This window comes from Quercus robur, chromosome 12 (assembly GCF_932294415.1).
Source record: "Quercus robur chromosome 12, dhQueRobu3.1, whole genome shotgun sequence".
NCBI classification, from domain to species: Eukaryota; Viridiplantae; Streptophyta; class Magnoliopsida; order Fagales; family Fagaceae; genus Quercus; species Quercus robur.
The window spans coordinates 27,826,524-27,847,865 of NC_065545.1; the positions used below are offsets into that span (position 1 = coordinate 27,826,524).

At 37.9% G+C, this 21,342-nt stretch overlaps 2 protein-coding genes across 5 annotated transcripts; both read left to right on the plus strand.

The window, feature by feature from the left end:
- Nucleotides 1-182: 182 nt before the first annotated feature.
- Nucleotides 183-3,118, plus strand: LOC126709959 (protein phosphatase inhibitor 2-like). 4 transcript variants are annotated; one of them, XM_050410341.1, is made up of 5 exons: nt 183-411; nt 955-1,034; nt 1,955-2,067; nt 2,168-2,338; nt 2,520-3,118. In XM_050410341.1, the coding sequence occupies exons 2-5, from the start codon at nt 1,030-1,032 to the stop codon at nt 2,864-2,866; spliced, it is 636 nt and encodes a 211-aa protein (XP_050266298.1). In that variant the 5' UTR covers nt 183-411; nt 955-1,029; the 3' UTR covers nt 2,867-3,118. The 4 variants fall into 4 exon arrangements, with proteins under 4 accessions (XP_050266298.1, XP_050266299.1, XP_050266297.1 ...); XM_050410342.1 differs by lacking the exon at nt 183-411 and adding an exon at nt 424-484; XM_050410340.1 differs by lacking the exon at nt 183-411 and adding an exon at nt 521-631.
- Nucleotides 3,119-18,195: 15,077 nt separating this feature from the next.
- On the plus strand, nt 18,196-20,561 carry LOC126708985 (heat stress transcription factor B-2b). The gene is made up of 3 exons (XM_050409046.1): nt 18,196-18,482; nt 18,703-19,048; nt 19,152-20,561. The coding sequence occupies exons 2-3, from the start codon at nt 18,770-18,772 to the stop codon at nt 19,968-19,970; spliced, it is 1,098 nt and encodes a 365-aa protein (XP_050265003.1). The 5' UTR covers nt 18,196-18,482; nt 18,703-18,769; the 3' UTR covers nt 19,971-20,561.
- The last annotated feature ends 781 nt before the right edge of the window (nt 20,562-21,342 follow it).

A 21,342-nucleotide genomic window follows, 5' to 3' on the forward strand; every position in this document is an offset into this window, starting at 1 on the left:
ACCAATGACAACAACAAAGTAAGAGCTAAAGACAGATGTTTGGTCATCATCTAACGTGATGACGTGCCACACGTACGTTGCTGAGACCCAAAGCATGTTCCTATCCAGACTCAGTCTTATATCGAAGCTTTCGGACAAGATAACTTTCTTTTTCCTCCAATGTTACTCATTAAATTTGCTTATTTAGTTTTGAAGGGGAAAAAAAAAGTTGTGCACTGTGGGGGACCTGGGACCGTTACAATAATATTATGCGCGTATTATTGTAAAAATAAAAATAAAAATGGTGCTTGCAGCACTGAATACATGAAAAGCAAAAGTATTGAGTTATCACAGTGTTACCAATTGATAAGGACGTATTGTTGATACGTGTTTTTATCTATTACAGAGGCATATCTTTTTCTTCATTTCAAGGTACGAATTTCATTCTCCCTTATTTCTCAATCCTTCCTTCTTCTTTCTTTTGAATATATTCTGCATATTAGAGGTTTGATTTCTTTTCAATCTAGGACTTTATTTATCAATAGTTGTGAATCAGATATCATAAACAACAACATTTTTTTGCTGTTAAACTTTTAGTTGCATTTCTTGGCTTGCCTGCTTATCAGCCCAGAACAATATGAAAAGTTATTGGGTTTGTGATTTATTAGTTATTGAATTCGCATTTCTATTATCTTTCGCATCTCTCACTCTGCATATTAGTTTGGTTTCTCATCAGCATATGTGTATATATATATATATATCAAATTTTCATTTTGGTGATGTATTATATTAACACGGCTTATTGCCTTTGTTGGGTGTTAGCCTTTAAGGCCTAGCCGCATATGGTTCACTTTCATTAACCAAATTGTTGCTAATCTAGAATATGGGAACAGTTTTATAACGAAGCATTCATTGATGATCACCATAGGTATTAAGAAACTAACAAACAATTCTCTGACTCTAATTCCTTTTCAGGGCAATCAGGTCAAGCCAACGTCTTATCTGCGTGATTTGGACATCAAAGGCGACTGTCATACCCAGTATGAAAATATGAAGTAATTCAAGCCTTTACTTCTAGTGTCTGAATCCCTGTTCAACTTTTATTTACTTTTTCTTTCTTTTCTTTTTTATTTAAACATTTTGGTTTGGAGGGGGCTGATGCTTATTTTAGTTGTATATTTTAGAAAAATATCACGACTATTGTTTGGCAGATATGATTTTTTTTTTTTTTTTTTTTTTTTTTTTTTTTTTTTTTGGTTATCCTGATACAAGTGGGACTAATGGTGGAAACCGAGAAATATGAAAATTTGTTAGCAGCATTTTAAGAAACCATCAATATGTCAATATATATAATACATTAATCATACATTTGTCTTTTTTTTAATGGTCTTTGTGTTGTAAAAGAATCCGTATTGGCAGTGTGACTAGTTGTGATTGTGCATCAATTATGAGAGTATTTTAGATGATCGCGATTTTTTACTGTTGCTGAATTCATCCCCAGAGGGTGGAGGCTGCAAAATGGATATTCATCTAATGGATGCACATGAACTTTTTAATTTTATTCATATTGATACTTAGGATGAACTTTCAGATATGGAGATGGAAGCATTAGAATCTGTCATTTATTAAAACTGTAGAAATAGAGAGAGAGAGAGAGAGAGAGAGATTATTGGATGCATTTGCCCTCAATTAGTCTATGAAGCACGAACACAGACAAGGACATGACATGGGTACTTAAGGTAGGTAATGAGCTATGTTGCCTTCAGCTACCGGTGGCTGGCCTGTAGACCTTTCAAAACATGCGTACTCTGAAGAAACTAAATTAGATCTTCTATTGGTTGAACGTATCACAAAGTTGGGCTTTGAATGCAATGTAAAAACTTATGAACTTTTAGTGTTAGATTTCATTTTTTTTTTTTAAATTTGATTCATGAGAACAAATTATGTTCGCTAATATCAATTTTGTTATGGTTAGGGGACGTGTAAGATGGAATGAAGCTAATCTTGTTGAAAATGAGGAAAATAAACCTGTACGGCAAAAGATTTCTGAACCCAAGACACCATTTCATCAAATGATCGAGGAAGATGGTAAGGAGTAGGGTAATTTTTGTTCTTCCTTTAAAGTTCTGTTTTGAGAATATGTTGAACATTATGCTAATGATATAATTATAACGGTTGATTCTTATAGATACACCATCCCCTATACCAGAATCTGTTGCAAGCGTTGGTTATGCTGAACATGCCGAAGCTATAAGAAATGCTTTAAATGTGGTTTCGACTCAAAAGCATTCTGCACCTTTAGAGGGATCTGTATCATCATCATCTGAGGATGACGCTGATGCCATGGAACAAGATGAAGGTACTTGATTGATCTTAATTACGAAAGGTCTAAATGATTGTGAGTGAAATATTATACAAGTGACTTTTTTTTCTTTTCTTTTTTGCTTTTTCTCTACCCATTTACTATTTTCATGTTTCTGTTTTTGAATTCAGCATATATCTCATTGTCTTTTGCACCATTCTGTTGCAACTTTTATCAGGTTCTGTAAAGATTAATCGAGACATGAGCTTTAATAGTCACAGGAAAGCACATTATGACGAATTCTTGAGGGTGAAAGAGCTTAAGCAAAAGGGATATTTTGAGGATGAAGATTATGAGGATCATAATGCAAGGAAGCATAATTCACCTTCATTGCTTAGCGATGGGGTGAGAGCAATACAAATTGATGACAATGGGGTGAGAACAATACACATTGATGGGGATGATGAGATTCTGCGAACAATAGACATTCAGGAAGATGCTGAGAGTCTGCCTCGAACAATAGACATTCATGAAGATGCCGAGAGTCTGCCTCAAGGACAATTTCTTCCACATAAGAGAACTTAGAACCTGGAATGCGAAGCTGACTGGAAAGAAGTTTTCATATTAGATGATATTGTTTGCATGTGTTCTATAGTTGAAATACAATATGTTATGAACTTTGGACTTGTTCTTTTTTTATAACCAAAAAGAAAAAAAGACTTTCAACATAACTTAAAGGGAAAGATTTGCTGAATGATAAGTACTTGTTATTAACTTTGAACAACTCTAGAATTCTTAAGCATTCTAAATGAAATCATTCACATTTCACACCCTTTAGCACGTTTCAGTATCTACGAACTGTTTGTTCAGCATTGAGAGTTTGTTTGTGTTTCAAGATCTCCATATATATTTGATACTTTAATGAATCACGCAAAACATCTGTCATTTGCTCTCCTTTCTCAGAGCTTGTCTTTTCAATTTTGTAATATGTACTTTCTAAGACAATGTCTTTCGTCTACTTCCTAATTTAATATTAAAAGAAGGTCCTAATTGTCTCATCCATGACCCACCCCAGGTTCAGCTTGCCCTAACCATGAGGCATAATTTTGATTGTGAGAAAAAATAATGAAAGGGCAAAAAAGAAAGGGCTTTAGGATACGTGCTCTGCTTATCATAAAATTCAATTGTCACGTGACACCAATTGAGGATGCTAGGGTCCGAAAAAATAAAGCTTCTTCTTCCTTTTTTTTGCAACAGAAGATCCATTAAATAAACATCAGAGATGAGTTAGGACAAAGCCTATCATAGAACAAATCCAAAGTGTGATAATATATGTAACAGTAAAACAACATCAGCCAGAGGCCTTTCAACAATCACAAATCCTGCTATATAAGCCAACCCCTATTCTTGTAAGACCATTTGTGCATTTATTTGCTTCGCAAAAGCAACACTTGACCATCAGCTTCCCTGCAATCAGTGACAAGGGAAGAGTGAGTAGTGATAGTGCAAATAAGGCCTTGGACCCAATTTACCACCACCTTAGCATCAAGATCAATTTCTATGGCCAAAAAATTCAAATTAAGACTCATTCTAAGACCCGAGTCCCCACAGAAGATCCATCCTTATTGAGTCACTTACTATAAAGCTACGACCTAGCTCAACAAACAAAGCATTCACTGTAAAGGATAGATCTCAATGCTATATTGTTTTCATTCTACTGTTGGACATATTGTTCTATTCTTTACTCTCTTTTTTTCTTTTTCTTTTTTTTATATAAAAGTTCTATTCTACTGTTGGACATATTGTTCTATTCTTTACTTTAGCGTTGAATATAAACGAAAGTTTTTTATTGTCCATAATCCCTTTTCGGATTTTATTTCTTGGAATATGTTAACGGACCCGAGAGGATCTGTTAATTAACAATTTTAGGAAGTTTTATATATAATAAAATAAAATAAAAAATTAATATTCTAATAGTTTTTTTCTATTTTTCATATAAGTAATGTTAAAACTCGTTAACAGAACTCTTATTTCTTTTGTAAACCAAAAAGCATACTAGTAGCCATTGATCTTGTTTCTGCTTGTGTTAAGTTATGAACTTGACTCTCGAAAACAAATCTCAATCTGATAAGACCAGTCCTTAAGCGACTGTATGACCAGTCCCAAAAAAAAAAGAAAAAAAAAAACAACAATTAGCTATTTGCATGAAATCTCCATCATATTTGTCCTGTCCGTACTAATGGGCATGAATCTATGAAATTAAAGGGCCGATGAACTTATTAAAGAATTATGATGTTGTCAAAGTAGATGGGAAAGAGCTAAAGAAAATTGTCCTACCCTGCAGGTCGCTATATAGGAAATAATGAAAATTCTCAAATTAATAGAAGGCTAGAGCACTCCTATCAGGTGTGCCAAATGTGCCAAATACCAAATATTTGGCACATTTGACACACCAAACACAAAAACAAGCCCTCATCAGACATTCTAAATCTCAAAAAATTTGGAACATGTCTACAGTACCGTCTCAAATATGAGACGGTATGGACAATAATGCCATTACTATTTGGCTTTATTTAATTCGTTTTTACTCTCTCCTCCATCATTTGTCTCTCTCCGACTCTCCTTCTGCAACCCATCTCTCTCTCTCTCTATCTGGCAATCTCGCCACGCCGTCTCGCCACGTCGTCTCGCCAAGCCGTCTCACCACGCCGATCTCACCACGCCGAGAGACAGAGACCGCCAAGGCTCACCACTGATCACTGACCCACTTTGCGACAAAGAGGAACTCCAATGTGAAGGACACGGTGGCCGGAAGTGAAAACTTCCATCAGCGACGGCGACGGAGACGGTTGTCCTAATCTGATTGTCGCTCTTGAAAGGTAACAAACACTGAAGGAGGAGAGAAAAAAAAATGGGTTTGTGCCGATTCAATTTATGATTTTAGTGTAAATTGTAATTAATTTTATAATTGATTTGGTGGACTTGGGATGTGGTTTGTTTAATTTGGTGGATGTGTGTTTCTGCCGGTAGTGGATGTGGATTTATGCCGGTGGTGGGTTTGGGTTTGTGCCGATCTCTCTGGTTGTGTTTTTTTTTTTTTTTTTTTGAGGTGGTGTTGGCGGTTGTGGGTTTGTGTCAGTGGTGGATGTGGGTTTGTGCCAGTGGTGGGTTTGGGTTTGTGCCAATCTCTCTGGTTGTGTTTTTTTTTTTTTTGAGGCAGCGTTGGCGGATGTATGTTTGTGCTGATGGTGGATGTGGGCAAGGACAAACCCACGTTGGGGCAGAGGGGCACCATTGCCCCCCCCCCCCCCCCCTTGAAAAAAATATAGTACTGTGTACTTAATTTGAGAAGTCATCCTTTGTACTTAATTTAAGAAGTCATCCTTGACTCTTGAATTTGAAAAAAGAGATGGTCAAATAAGGACAAATGAGATAAAAAATAAATATAAAAGTAAAAAGAATAAAAAAAAAACTAGAAAATGGCAATAAAAAAGTAAAGCCTGTGGCACTGGGAACTATGAATCAAATGTGTGTAGTGGTTAATAATAAATGTTATTAATTGATAACGTTTGTTTGTTGATTTATTTTATAAATTATTAATTATTTTTAGAAAATAATTTATTAACATCAGTGTTGTTGTAGCGAGGTATGTTTGTTTGGTTTATTTTTTGGACTAAATTTTGAAACTATAGAGCTATATAATATGGAAATAATGAAACTTTTATTTGAATGGTTGATGATGGGAAAATTATCTATAATATTTGATTTTTTTTAAAGAGAAAAAATTACAAATAATTTGAAGTTGATAATGCAGCATTGCCTCTAGTGTTAATGTCCCAATTCATGAAAATTTCAAACAAAATTCCAAAAAATTAACACCAATTAAATCAGTATCAATCCAAATTGTGAAAATATGAGATTATAATGTTAATAAATGGGATGGAATTCAACAAAGCTTGAGTAGATGTTAGTTTTGATTTTCATAAACTTTTTTGTGTTTATACTTTGCCCCCCCCCCCCCTCCAACTTCGAATCCTGGTTCCGTCCCTGGATGTGGGTTTGTACCGGTGGTGGGTTTGGGTTTGTGCCAATCTCTCTGGTTGTGTTTTTCTTTTTTCTTTTTGAGGTGCCGGTGGTGGCCGTCGGTGTTTGTGCCGGTGGTGGCCATTGGTGATGATGATGATGATGATGATGATGATAGTGATAGGGATAGGGAGGAGGAGGTAATATATTTTTTTAATGTGAAGTAAATATTATTTTAATGTATAGAATTGAAGTATAGAACATCTGATAAATGATATGTTATAAAATGATATGTTAAAATGATAAAGTGGGTTTTTGATGTGTCAAAATGGCATTTTTTTTTTCTAGAAAGCTGATGAGAATGCTCTTAATGGAAGAGAATTATGTCCTATCTTGAATCTTTGTAATCATGAACGTTCCGGTCATTGATAGACTAGTCTAAAATGATTATCAAAAAAAAAAAAAAAAAACTAGCGTAAAATAGTATGTCATCACTCATCATGGAGATGTATATAAGTAATTCTTTCATTATATTAAACGATTTATATGTCATCACTCATTCTGTCATTCACTTCCAAACAATGAAGTATTAGGTAATCCATGATGGAAACTTTTATTCTTTTTCATTTTTGGCAAAGCAACTATCAACTATGATGGCAACATTTTTTTTTCCATATGGGATTATGGGAATGGGAATACCGTAATGTAATTTGGCAGGACATGTTTCAGCTCTTCTGGATCATGTTTCACAACAAGCTTTGCACTTTGGACAATTTGAATAATAAAAATTCATTCATGTAAACTTTAAGTCATATTTAATACAAGAAAATCCACGCACAAAATAACTTGTTTGAAATTTTGTGTTTACCTATTAAGGATTTGATTATATATGAATATTTTATTTTTGTGATTTTTTTTAATACATAATTTGACCTACAATTCACATAAAAAGAATTTTAGTAGCTAGACAAACCTCAACCACAACTCATATGAATTCTGATATTTTAGTTAAATATAAACTCATGAAAAAACCAAATTAAAATATTTTTAAAACTATACTATATATAAGCATGTATACACTTGAAATTTCAGAATTTAATTTATAAACAATAATAAACATGGGGAGTTTATTATGCAGTTATACTTATATTTTGTTTCTTTTATACAAATTTTCCTAGAGAAGAATAAATTATTACATTAAGAATTTGAGTTTCTTTTATCATTTTTGTATCACTTTATTAAATGTAATAATAGTGCTTTTTTTCATTATCATTTCGATTAAAACTCTTGCTTCTCTATTTGTTTTTTTTTTCAACTTTTGTTTTTCTTTTATAGGTTACAATCTTTAAAAGTCATTGATAAAATTTTTTATTTTTTATTTTTTACTTTTGCATACAAAAGAAATAACGGTTCATTATATTAGTTATTATGTAAATGAAAAAAGAAATACATAAAGCAAGGTAAAAAAAGAAAAAAAAAAAATCAATCAATCAAGTTTTAAGATGGGGAGGACAACTATGGTTCTATCTTGTCTAGTATGTTGTCATTCACGTGCGTGTATGCTAACTCCTATACAAGCACCTAAATGCATTCTTAAAGTAATTTTATTGGGTTATTCATCTTATGTAGTCAACTTTCGTATTAAAAAAAAAAAACGTTATTCATAAAGAAATTAAGAGATTGTTTGGGAACATTTTATTTAACTAAAATTAAAATTTTTTTGCTAAAAGTGCCGTAAATAAAAATAAAAACTAGCTGAAAAATACAGCGAGACCCATAAATAGTACCAAAAGTGCAATAGAATCTATAAATAATAACAAAAAAAAACTAAATAATAAAAGAAACTATCTTTTCTCAACATATCCCAAATGCAACCTAAGTGCACGGTGTACCACCTTATCTTTCTTTTAAAAAAATAAAAAATAAAAATAAAAAGTGTACCACTTTATGAATCACATTTAACACATGCCTAACAAAGAAATCTCATTTATATACTATAAAAAGAGATTAAGATGAAGGTGTTTGGTTTGAAACAAAAAAAATGTGTTTTTTATATTCATTTTCAGTATTTTGTGGAACTCACCACAAAAAAATTGATCTAATTTACAAATTTGTACTCAAATTTCATTTTTAGTATATAAAAAAAAGTGAGTTGGAATATAGAAAATGAAAACGACTTTTGGCCATTTTCATTTTTAGTGGAATGGATACATGGCATTTTCGTAAAAAAACCAACTTTGTGGGTCCTACTAACAATGAGTTCTCTCTCTCTCTCTCAATTAGCACTTCATGGTGTTTCCCACAGAAATATCCGAAGTTTTTCTCCTCTTTTTCAATTGGCACTTCATGGTATTTTTAATAAAGACATCAAGAGTTTAAAATTTAAATCTCCCTCCCCTATTGGAACTAGACTATTTCATCCACACAAGAGGTAAAGGCGTAGAAGGACTTATGACCATGAGAAAGAAATGTCATTTGGGGTTGTATTACCCATAAACCCAATGTGCAATCAATAAAGCAAATAATGTATAAGCGAGTGTGACTAGAAGTGAATGGATTAGAACCCTTAAAGTTCTCAGGATAATTTCATTACAGAGTTTTTTAAATGGGCAAAGATTGGGTCTAGTACTCTTGTGCACTAGACTTATCAAGATTATAATACGTGCTTTTTTAGGCCACATGCCACAATCTTAATGGATATAGCCTAAGTTACTGATGATGCCAAGATCGTCAGTAGAGATGATCGTCCAGTAGGATCATTTATCAAGGTCGTCCAAAATCCCTGCAAGAACAAATAAAAAAAGGGAACATCGGTGTGGCTTCCAATGCTTAAGTTAGTTAGCTGAGAGAGAAAGGAGACGTTGGATACTAAAATATCAAAGTTTCTATATTAGAATTTTGTACCCCTTTAGGTCCTCAGATGCTTGTATACATACCTGCTTCCTTTTCCTAGCTATTGGGGGTGCTCTAATGGTGGCTTAAATGTGGTGTTTGTAACGCTTCCTGGTGGTGTTAATAAGAGGATCTTCGTCTCTCCAACAATAAGTAGACTTATTGCAATCCTGTAACGTATTGCCATAATTTATGAGCTGGTGGTCCTTCCTTCATCCAATGGATTCGAGAAATGACAGAGTGGAGTGGTTCCTTCGTTCATTGGCTCCCTTCTTGGACGAGGAGGTTGCCTAAGGGAATTGTGATTGTCCATCAGTTACAATTTTATCCATCAATTTTGAAATAAGTGAATTGGACTTTATCTCATTATTAATATTTTTTTATATATAAACATCATCAATAATTTAAATGAAATTTTTCTCAAAAAAATAATTAAAATAAAATATAAAAGTAATAATAATTAATGTTTCTTTAAATATTAATGATGTTACTTATTTTACAATAGATAGATAGCGTCATAGTATCTTATAAATTCTATGGTGGAGCTATCCTTATAACACTAAAGTATCTTAATTTGAAGGGAAGAACTATATAAAATATGTAAGATTAACGTCACAATTGATGTCCTAAAGCCTTATCCGAGAAAATAAATTCATAACACAAGCCTCTTATAGGAGTCTAGGCCAATTCTCATTTCAAATCTCCTTTAGTGCCTCACTGCCTCTTATAGGGTTTAGGCCAATTCTAATTATGCTAACCATGTTTTTTCTTTTTCTTTTTTTTTTCTTTTTTTTTTTTAATTATAGAATACGATAACACAGAAAAAGTGATTTAAATTCTACGTGTCTCTGTTAAAAATAACAAGAAGTGTTAGTTGAGTTACAAAACTCTTGAAAATTTTAAATTTGTCTTTTTTTTCTTTTATCTTTTATCTTTTTAATTTAGAAGAGGCCATTTGTCTACTTGACTTGTCAAACATGGGCTAATACATAGTGTGGGGCCCAATAATTCATGGGCCAGGCCCATTTACTCGTTGGGGCCCAAAGGCCCAGGCCGAGGAAAGTCATGGCCCAGGATCGGTAATACAAGTACAAAATAGCCTTGGGACACAGCCGAGGACGATTCAGTCCTCGGCATGTCCGAGATCTCACAGGAAGGAGGGGTAAAAATGGTATAGAAACAGCTTGGGAAAAAATCTAAAATATCTGTGTCAATAGAAAAGGGTATGCGGGAAAGTATAACGACCAGGGAAAGCTGCCCTTACTGCCATTCAATACTCTGCACCTGACAGAGCCATACTCTCCAGCTTTTACAACCACCCTCAACCACTCTAGGTATGGGCTGATGGGACAAGTATCAGTCTTGGAATGCCGATCCTACACGTGGACGAAGGATAAAGAATACAGGCTAGTATAAAAGGAAAAGTAAGCAATCCAAAGAGGAGGCTGGGAAAAATGGCCAAAAACCAGAGCCTCCCAGTCCGCCTTCAGGAGAAAGACTCCTAAGGCGAAAACGACTTAATCATGTATGAATACCACTAGAAACCTACCGTCTGGTGATTGAGACCTACCCTTTCAAACCCACGCCCTACAAATGATATTGTTTGGGTATTTTTACGTGCGAACCCAACACTGTTACGGTTCGTTACGAATCACGTCCTTACACATAGATTTTGGAAAGCACAAATAGATTTAGGAAATACTAGTACTTGATGTGGCCATAAAATAAGAATAAACACAGGAATGGGAGGTGGAGGGATGTTTTTAATGAATTCTGAAAGAAACACTCTCAAATTTCTGTCTAGAACCAGCTGGAAAACTGCAATGTTGTATTGACAATAAATAAGCAATTAAGGAAAATGTCGTTAATTCTTAGAGAAGCTAGAACACGATCGAGAGTATAGGCTATCAATGCTATGTGAGATCTATTGCCATGCCTAATCGTCATCTTACCATACCAGATGATGTGTTCCCATTGCACGAGTCTTAAATATGAAATTGAGTTAAAGAAATTCACTAGTTTCTTTCATTTCTCACGTTGAGTCGGTGTAAGGTTGCTGTGCGATCCTTGCTTAGGGATTAACAAATTTCTTTTATCCCCATATTCGGCATCAATTGTTGAGGTATCAATTTTGCACAGCAAATTTTAACCAAAAATAAAGAATTTTGCACAGCAAATCCAAAAACCGAACATTAACAAAAAGGAAAGAAGAAATCAAATAGACCGTGGATGCATCATGACCTCTGTACATTGGATTCGTAACTATACAACTATATATGCAATACTTTTCACGTGTCTTCATCTTATCAGTACTACGCAGAAGACATTGGATCAACCCACCCACCTTCCCGAGGTCCATTTAGAATCCACTTAATTCGTTGAAATTAAAAAAAAAAAAATTTCTTAAAGTATTGTAAATAAATATAAAAATTAGTTGAAACAATATAATAGGACTTATGAATAGTATCAAAAAATGCAATGAAACTTATAAATAGTTGTAGGGACACGATTCTCAAACGGCCCAACAATGACGTTGGGCTCGCGCGTGAAGGATCCCTCACAATAAAATTTGTAGAGAGTGGGCTTGAAAGGCTAGCGTTTGGTCACAGGGCGTTGGTCCAAACCGGATTTTAAGGAACTCAGATAAGAAAAGGCTTCAGCCTGGATATCCAAGCCCCACAACTTTATAACTTGAGGGATTGGACTCCTCGGATCAGGTCCGAGGAACACTAATGTTTTTCTTCGGTTACCCGGCGGGGGGTTTTTTGTGATGGTGTACATATATTATCCGGGCATTCTCATCCCTAGAGTTTTTCCCAGGAAGTAAGATGGGGCCTCCTCCCTTTCTAATTAGTTTACCTTACCTTTTATACTAGCCTACGTTTGTTGTCCCTCGTCCACGTGTAGGGTCAATTTTTCCAGGCCTGATATTTGTCCCGTCAATCTAATCCCAGAATTGTTGGGGATGGTTAATAAAGCCTAAAAATCAGGTTCTGTTAGGTGTAAAGTCTTATCAGTGAAGGGTATTAAGGACAACTTCCCTGAGATATTTTAGATCTTCTTATGGATTTGTTTTTATAGCTCTCTTTTACCCCTTTTGTCAAGGGAGCTTTAGGCTTGCCGAGGACTAAACCGTCCTCGGCTGCATATCGGGGCCATCCTCGGCCTTATACTTTTGAGCTTGGGCCACGATTTTTTTTCAGCTTGGGCTTGCGAGCTCCCCACGAGCAAATGGGCCTGGCCCATAAACCATCGGGCCCCACAATAGCCCCTCAAAACCCTGCTGTCCAACATCTTAGTTGGAAAGGTGGGTTTTGGTAATGTTGAGCCTTTATTGTGGCTCATTCATTTCAGCCCTTGAAGGACGCGGGTAACTCTTCACATGCCCAAGGAATGTTCCGGTCTACGAGCTGTTCCCCTTAATTTGCGCACGTTGCCCTTATGTCGTTTGGGTATTCAAAGCGCGTCTTTAATATCCTCCCTTTACGATGCCTCCTAGATCTGACGGTTATGGATGGTGTGGGAGAACGAAACGGCGCATTCTTATTTGTAGGTTTCCCTAGGGATCTGAACGGGTTATGCACCCTTTTCTTCGTCCCTTATATAAAGAGAGAAGACAAAAGGTGATTCTCTCATATCAGAATCCCCCAAGCTTTTCCCAGAGTTCACTTCTTCCCTCTGGTTATACCCTATCCATTAATACGTTCACCATAGTAGTCAGCCATGAATAAACCATTCCTTTCCCAGAAACGCCATGTCCTAATAAAGCTTGAGATGGCTCGGTCAGGGCAAGGATGGCGGAGACTCAAGATTTGTCTCCCCTTCCTTTTAGCCAAAATCCGAAGCAAGGACTCGTCACATCTCACTTTCGGTGTGACTGAGTCGAAAACATCCATTATCACCACCGTCCGCTCTCTCACGAGCATATCTAACATGGCGCCAGCGTGTTAGGAGTCAGGACTGGGGCAGGGACTAAGTGCCCCTGCTTCTTCCTCTCTTTGTTCACTGGCGCCCCCCTTTGCCTCTCCCTCTTCTTCTCCTCCTTCCTACTCATGTCCTCCATCTTCTTCATTCATCTCCTCCATCTTCTGCTCATGTCCTCCATCTTCTTTTTCTTTTGCGCTCCTTGGTGACAAGAGCTTGCTGAAGTGCTTCCATGTGTTCCAATTCTTCTTCCTTCTCCTTCATCTTTTTCTAAAGGAAGTTCTTCTCCTGATATGAGCAGTACGGAGGCAGAGATTGGAGAGACTTTGAAGGCGAGTTTAAAAGACACCTGACCATTTACTGATCTGTATTGCAGATGCTATCGTTGCTTTTAGCAATTCATTTTTTGTATAGGCTTGTTTAAGCCATTCTTTGTACGTTGTAATAATTTTTCATATTAATAAAAGTTATTGTTATTCTACTTCGCATGTTCTATTTATATGTTTTAATAAATTTGCAAACACTGCTCGGCACAATAGTATAGCATTTGAATCAATGACAACTAAGGCCAAAATATTTACTAATAAAAAGATTCCATCATAACTTTAACAAAATTACTTGACATAGCAATGCCGATCAGGGAGGGACGACACTTACCTCAAAATTAGCCAAGATGAGGACTGAGTATTCGATACGGTGTAAGGAATAGCTATCCGAGGACATGTCATCCGCAAAACGAACAGTTTCCTTAGGCTATTGAATAGGGGGTCATTTTGCCATCTTTACATACTGGCCTTAACATCTTACGGTATTTGAGCCGAGAACTTTCCCGTCCGAGTACTTGGTTTCCCCATAGGCTTGAGTCCGAGGACCATGCAATGCCTTGGCTCTGTCCAAAACTCTTTAGAGTACTTGGTTTCCCCATAGGTTTGAGTCCGAGGACCATGCAATGCCTTGGTTCTGTCCAAAACTTTTTAGAGTACTTGGTTTCCCCATAGGCTTGAGTCCGAGGACCACGCAATGCCTTGGTTCTGTCCAAAACTTCTCTTCTCTTTTTTTTTTTAGAGTACTTGGTTTCCCCATAGGCTCGAGTCCGAGGACCATGCAATGCCTTGGTTATGTACAAAACTTCTTAGAGTACTTGGTTTCCCCATAGGCTTGAGTCCGAGGACCATGCAATGCCTTGGTTCTGTCCAAAACTTTTTAGAGTACTTGGTTTCCCCATAGGCTCGAGTCCGAGGACCATGCAATGCCTTGGTTATGTCCAAAACTTCTTAGAGTACTTGGTTTCCCCATAGGCTTGAGTCCGAGGACCATGCAATGCCTTGGTTCTGTCCAAAACTTTTTAGAGTACTTGGTTTCCCCATAGGCTTGAGTCCGAGGACCATGCAATGCCTTGGTTCTGTCCAAAACTTCTCTTCTCTTTTTTTTTTTTAGAGTACTTGGTTTCCCCATAGGCTCGAGTCCGAGGACCATGCAATGCCTTGGTTCTATCCAAAACTTCTTAGAGTACTTGGTTTCCCCATAGGCTTGAGTCCGAGGACCATGCAATGCCTTGGTTCTGTCCAAAACTTTTTAGAGTACTTGGTTTCCCCATAGGCTTGAGTCCGAGGACCATGCAATGCCTTGGTTCTGTCCAAAACTTTTTGAGTTCAATTTCTCCCTTTCTTCAGGTATATCACGAGGTGCCAAGCAGGAGGTTACCTTCGGCAGCGACTATTCCTCGGTGTGGGCCATAATCCCTGGGCCCTTATGCAGAACGGGCCTGGGCCGCGAATTCACTAGGCCCACGAATTAAGAGGTATTTATGCAATCTCTGGCCACGCGGCACTTTCTGATGTCCCAGTGTTCGAGGTGCGCCTTTACGAGGCTCCTTTAATCTTGTGGTTGCAGTTGACGTTGGAAGTTGAGCCAAAGCCATCTTGTCTGTAGCGTTCCTTGGGGACGCTGCGTGAGTTGACTGCCACCACCTTGTCTTTTCAAATAAATAGGAGGGAGAAAGAGTTGCTTTATATACACACAGCTCCTTCAGTTTCCTCCCAAATCACAATTCCTATATTCAGTGCTGTCCTCCCTTAACATAACATGTTTGAGGCGAAGGTTGGGAGGGAAAAACTCTCTCCGTCACAGAAGCGCCGTGTCCTCATGAGACTCAAAATAGTAAGGTATGGGCACAGGAAGCATAAATTCAGGGGAATACTCCATTTCGACCGAGGGGAAAAGGTGTCTCTCCCTCTTTTAGTCAAAATCCGAAGCAGGTTCTGTTCATGCCAGAATTTTGGTGTGTCAGAAGAAAGATTCTCCGCCATCAGCGCCTTTGCCTTGTGGCAGGCAAATATTTAGAGAAAGCCCCTCAACTTCCAACTCCCTACACCTTTCCTTCAGCGGTGTCAGGCTCAAGTTGAGTCTCTTTTGCTGTTTGAGTTGTGGGCATGTGAAAGCATTGAGGAAGAACAAGGTCTTGGAGCTGTAGCAAACCTCTCCTCTGATCTACTTCCTCAGCTTTATTTTATTCTCTTGTATCTTCCTTTCTTTTTGGTTATGTAGTGAGCTTTGACACAAACTGATTCCAGCTTTTCATTGTACGCTGTACTATTTCTTTGTTTTAGTAAAAATGGAAATTTCTTTACTTGTTTTGAATACTGTTCCTCTGACAACACTACTTCGTGAATGGGTGTGCCCTATGTGTGTGTTTCTTCAAGAATATTTAGAGCAAAATAGCTTGAAATATAATCTAACTAACTCCAATTTACCAATACTACCAGGCATTATATCGATAATTCATAGTAAATCAAACTTAGGAAACTAACCGGGATAATAGTTGAATATTCTGTGATAAGCGCGTGAATACCGTCCAAGGCTGATGATCTCTAAATAATCCATCCGAGCAGTCGACTGGGAAGCAGGGAACTTCCGATTGTGCTTTTGTGTACTTGGTTTCCCCATAGGCTTAGGTCTGAGGACCATACAAGGCCTTGGTTCTGTCCAAAACTTGTAAGATTTCTTTTTTGTACTTGGTTTCCCCATAGGCTTGGGTCCGACGACCATACAAGGCCTTGGTTCTGTCCAAAACTTGTAAGATTTCTTTTTTGTACTTGGTTTCCCCATAGACTTGGGTCCGAGGACCATACAAGGCCTTGGTTCTGTCCAAAACTTGTAAGATTTCTTTTTTGTACTTGGTTTCCCTATAGGCTTGGGTCCGAGGACCATACAAGGCCTTGGTTCTGTCCAAAACTTGTAAGATTTCTTTTTAAGTAGTTTTTTCTCTATACTTATTTATTTTTCGAAGGTTAAACCCTAGGCCAAGGAGGGGAGAGTTGGCTTGAGGCCGGAAGCCCCTAGAGCTGCCCGCGCCGTTAGCAGCGCAAGGTGTAGCCCCTAGCAGAAGCCTATGTCAGAGCAACAACTGCACGTCGCCGGAGATGGGAAAAACTCGCGAATCTCTGCTTGCTAGAGAGTCGACTCATGCGCCACCCGCGCCAACGCGTAAGCCTTTCCCACAGACGGCGCCAATTGTAGGGACACGATTCTCAAACGGCCCAACAATGACGTTGGGCTCGCGCGTGAAGGATCCCTCACAATAAAATTTGTAGAGAGTGGGTTTGAAAGGCTAGCGTTTGGTCACAGGACGTTGGTCCAAACCGGATTTTAAGGAACTCAGATAAGAAAAGGTTTCAGCCTGGATATCCAAGCCCCACAACTTTATAACTTGAGGGATTGGACTCCTCGGATCAGGTCCGAGGAACACTAATGTTTTTCTCCGGTTACCCGGCGGGGGGTTTTTTGTGATGGTGTACATATATTATCCGGGCATTCTCATCCCTGGAGTTTTTCCCAGGAAGTGAGATGGGGCCTCCTCCCTTTCTAATTAGTTTACCTTACCTTTTATACTAGCCTACGTTTGTTGTCCCTCGTCCACGTGTAGGGTCAATTTTTCCAAGCCTGATATTTGTCCCGTCAATCTAATCCCAGAATTGTTAGGGATGGTTAATAAAACCTAAAAATCAGGTTCTGTTAGGTGTAAAGTCTTATCAGTGAAGGGTATTAAGGACAACTTCCCTGAGATATTTTAGATCTTCTTATGGATTTGTTTTTATAGCTCTCTTTTACCCCTTTTGTCAAGGGAGCTTTAGGCTTGCCGAGGACTAAACCGTCCTCGGCTGCATATCGGGGCCATCCTCGGCCTTATACTTTTGAGCTTGGGCCACGATTTTTTTTCAGCTTGGGCTTGCGGGCTCCCCACGAGCAAATGGGCCTGGCCCATAAACCATCGGGCCCCACAATAGTAATAAAAATAAGTTAAATAGTAAAATAAGTTAACAAAAATAATCTTTACCAAACAGACACTTAATCTTCACTAAAGTTAAAAGGAAAATATAAAAAATATGTGTTTCTCAAAATAAAAAAAATAAAAAATATAAAAGGAAAAAGTCAACGGTCAACTAAGAGCATTGGATCATGAAATATTTTTAAAATTTTTTTATAAAAACCAATTTTTTATAAATTAATATCAAAACTTTTTAAAATGTTTCATTAATAAAAGGTCTAAAGTCCTGCCACTTTAGAAGCAAAGCAAGAGAAATGAAATACTCTTTGTTTCCCCCCTCAAAAAAAAACTCTTTGTTTAGACCAACCAACTTTTGCCACGTCTTAAAGTGGAAAACCCCTAATAAAATAGTAATAATTATCCCAGAATAGATTAGCCACGTGGCAAAATTATGATAAAATCCTTATCTCCTGCGCCGGATTGGCATTCCATAACCTTACTGACACGTATATGACAGACCGGTAATTACAAAATACCTCAAAAATAGTAAACTACGTTATCAAAAAAAAAAAAAAAAGGAGAACAATTAAATTTGAATGAAAGAAGAAGAAGAGAGAAGCTTCTGGAAAAGACTCACATAACTATTAACAAAAGAAGATCGAAGAAGCCACACACACTCCACCTCGTCTCTCCTCTCCACGCGCGCGCACACATACACTTTCTTCTGGCGCCTTCCCATCTTCTCTTTCTGTGGGCCCCACTCTCATTTTTACTACTTTTTCTTGATCTTTCTTTTATTTCCCTTTCCTTCTCGAACCCACGATTTTATTTTCTATAATTTTTTTTCTCTCTCTTGCATATCATTATTTACTTTCAAGTTCCACCTCCCAGAACCTTCTAGAAACAACAAAACCTAATTCTCTCTCTCTCTCTCTCTCTCCTAATCCAACTCTCTCTCTCAGCTCAGCTCAGCTCCTTTGCTGTGGTGTTTGGTTTACCGGAGAACCTAATTGGTTTTGCTCCGTACTTCCTTGTTTGGTTTGTGAGAAAAGTCTAGCACTTTGTTTCAGCTAAAACCACCTTGTTTTTTTCCAGGTAACGATTACAAAACCTAAGACTTCAGCTTTTTATTTATTTGTTTCTCTACAGTATTCATTTATCATTCTCATATTTCATGCTATTGCCATAAGTATAATCAATATTTGTTAATATTTTTTTTGAAGTTTTATGATACATAATATATTACACACAATTATAGTTATTTTTTTCTTTGTTAATCGCATTCTGATCTAACAGTAAATTTTATACAAATTAGATTGAGCCACCACGCCTAGTGAAAACCAGGCTTCTAGTTTTGGGTCTCGGATCCGTGACCGAAGCCCATGGGACCATTACCGGTGGAACAGAGCGGCGATTCCGGACCTGGACCCGGACCAGGACCCGGATCCGCATCCGGAGACTCGCAGAGATCTATACCCACACCATTCCTCACCAAGACTTACCAACTGGTCGACGACCCTGCCGTTGATGACCTCATTTCCTGGAACGACGACGGATCGACCTTCATAGTTTGGCGTCCCGCTGAGTTCGCTCGCGATTTGCTCCCTAAGTACTTCAAGCACAACAACTTCTCTAGCTTCGTTCGCCAACTCAACACCTACGTAAGCATAAAGAAAAAATATTTTCTATTTCATTTTCTTACGCTTTCTCGGAAACCAAACGGTGTTGAATGTTTTAGTATTTCTTCTTTCTTTTTTTTTATAGGGTTTTCGGAAAGTTGTGCCGGATCGATGGGAGTTCGCGAACGACTGTTTCAAGAGAGGAGAGAAAGCTCTCCTCCGAGAGATACAGCGCCGTAAAATATCGCCGGCGACTGGAGCAGTAGCGGTTCCGCCAGCAGCGGGGGTGACGGTTGTGGCGGCGGGTCCAGCGGGGGTGCGAACTTTGTCGCCGTCAAACTCGGGAGACGAGCAGGTGATATCGTCGAATTCGTCGCCGGCGGCGGCGGTTCACCGGAGCACGAGCTGCACGACTACGCCGGAGCTCCTGGAGGAGAACGAGCGGTTGAGGAAGGAGAACACGCAGCTGAGTCACGAGTTGACTCAGCTGAGGGGACTCTGCAATAACATATTCGCTATGATGACGACCTACGCATCTGGTCAGTTGGACGTTGGTGGTGGTGTTAACGGTAATGTTCACGGTAACGGCGTTGCGCTTTCGATACCTGAAGGGAAGCCTCTGGATCTTTTGCCGTCGAAGCAGGTAACGGTAACGGAGGATATAGACGTTGGCGTTGGCGTTTGTGGTGGGGCCCACATGGGTGATGATGAAGAAGAAGAAGAAGAAGAAGAGAACGAAACGACGCCGCGTCTCTTCGGGTTTCGAATTGGTGTGAAGCGCGTGAGGAGAAGCGTGGAGGAGGAGGAGGTGGAGTTAGAGGAAGAGAGAGAAGCGCAAAATGGGGAGAATATGGAAAATTCGCAGGAGAAAGAGTCTGGGTCTGAGGTGAAATCAGAGCCGTTGGATCAAAATGGGAACTCTGATCATCGGGACCCTCCTTGGCTGGAGCTTGGAAAAAAATGATTAAAACAGTGTTGGTTTCATTTGATAGTTGTAAAATAAACAACACGTGGGAACTGATCACGTGATCGAAAATCGTCACGTGACTGAATGTTGTAAAGTTATGTAAGAAGTTCTTCCTTGTGTGGGAAAGAAAAGGTCATTGTTGCTTAAGCAGCGTGCAAATTTGATCCGCATATGGTAGGTAAAACCCCGAGGGAGTGGGAGTTGGTAAGAGAGGCCTTTGTTGAAAAGACAATTAAGGAGGAGAAGTGCACAAAGTGGAGAAATAATAAGAAAGGTTTGTCAAAAGTTGGGGGCTGATTGTGCAAGAGAACAACAAAGACCAGAATGGAAAATGAAGATGATAATTTATGGTTACAAGTGGAATCAGGAGTGCAAAAAAAATGCGAACAATGAGCCGAGTACTACTCTGATGTAGGAGGAATTGTAGTTTAGAGTGTTACATTTTGTTTTGTTGTTAGCTCTTGTTCAGGTACTAAGTGCTTGAGCTTGTTTTATGAGTCTAGGCTAACACGCCTGGACTTTAATTTGGTCCAATGTTGTATTGTATGTTAGAATTCTTATCCAATGCTAATATTTAATTGATAATCACATTATTGTTTTTTTCTTTCTTCTCTATTTCTTGGTAATTAACTTGGTATATTTTCTACTTGCTTTGGGTTGCTAATGGATGGGTGTAACCGAGTAACTTCTTACAAGAATTTGAAATTGCTCAAAAGTCGAAACTAACTGCTTATGGATTCGAAGGCCACATATGAGCAACTCAATCTAGTGATCCTCTTGTTAATTACCTCATTGACAGTATTACAAGTTCCTAAGTACAAATAAGTAATTGGCAAAATTCTCTAGAATTATCTTTTTGAAAATCGGCTAGATGGGTTAAGCCAAAATACTTAAATCGGGTCAAGTTGTTTCTTTCTTTTTTTTTTTTTTTTTTTTTTTTTTTTTTTTTTTTTTTTTTTGAGAAGGAACTTGTTTCAATTTGAAGTGGTTGTTGAAGGACAGAGTCGTGGTGTATATCGAAATTATTAAACATAGATGTTAGGAAATTAATAAATTATGCTTGTTTTGAAGAAACACGAGTCTTTTTAACCACTCAATTCTGGCCTATGCTCCAGACTCCAGTGGCCCCCTTACCTAATGAAGTTGTCCATTGAATATCCAATGTACTAGTATCGGACAAATTGTTCTCTCTTTTCGCATATGATTCATGTACTTTGGCATGTGACACTTGTTTGAACTTTGAAGCACTCATCCACTAAAGATTAGTTCTTGAGACCTCGCCTGCTTCTAGATTATCGTTAGCTTTAACTGCTTTTCGGCAAAACATTTGATCCTACACAATGCCAGGTTAATTATATGCCTCCGTTTG

Excerpts from the sequence above, each read along its gene's own strand:
- LOC126709959 (XM_050410340.1), top strand. Across the intron at positions 2,068-2,167 it reads TCAAATGATCGAGGAAGATG|ATACACCATCCCCTATACCA; the intron begins GTAAGGAGTAGG and ends TGATTCTTATAG. Across the intron at positions 2,339-2,519 it reads TGCCATGGAACAAGATGAAG|GTTCTGTAAAGATTAATCGA; the intron begins GTACTTGATTGA and ends AACTTTTATCAG.
- LOC126708985 (XM_050409046.1), top strand. The coding sequence starts at position 18,770 with ATGGGACCATTACCGGTGGAACAGAGCGGCGATTCCGGACCTGGACCC. Across the intron at positions 19,049-19,151 it reads TTCGCCAACTCAACACCTAC|GGTTTTCGGAAAGTTGTGCC; the intron begins GTAAGCATAAAG and ends TTTTTTTTATAG.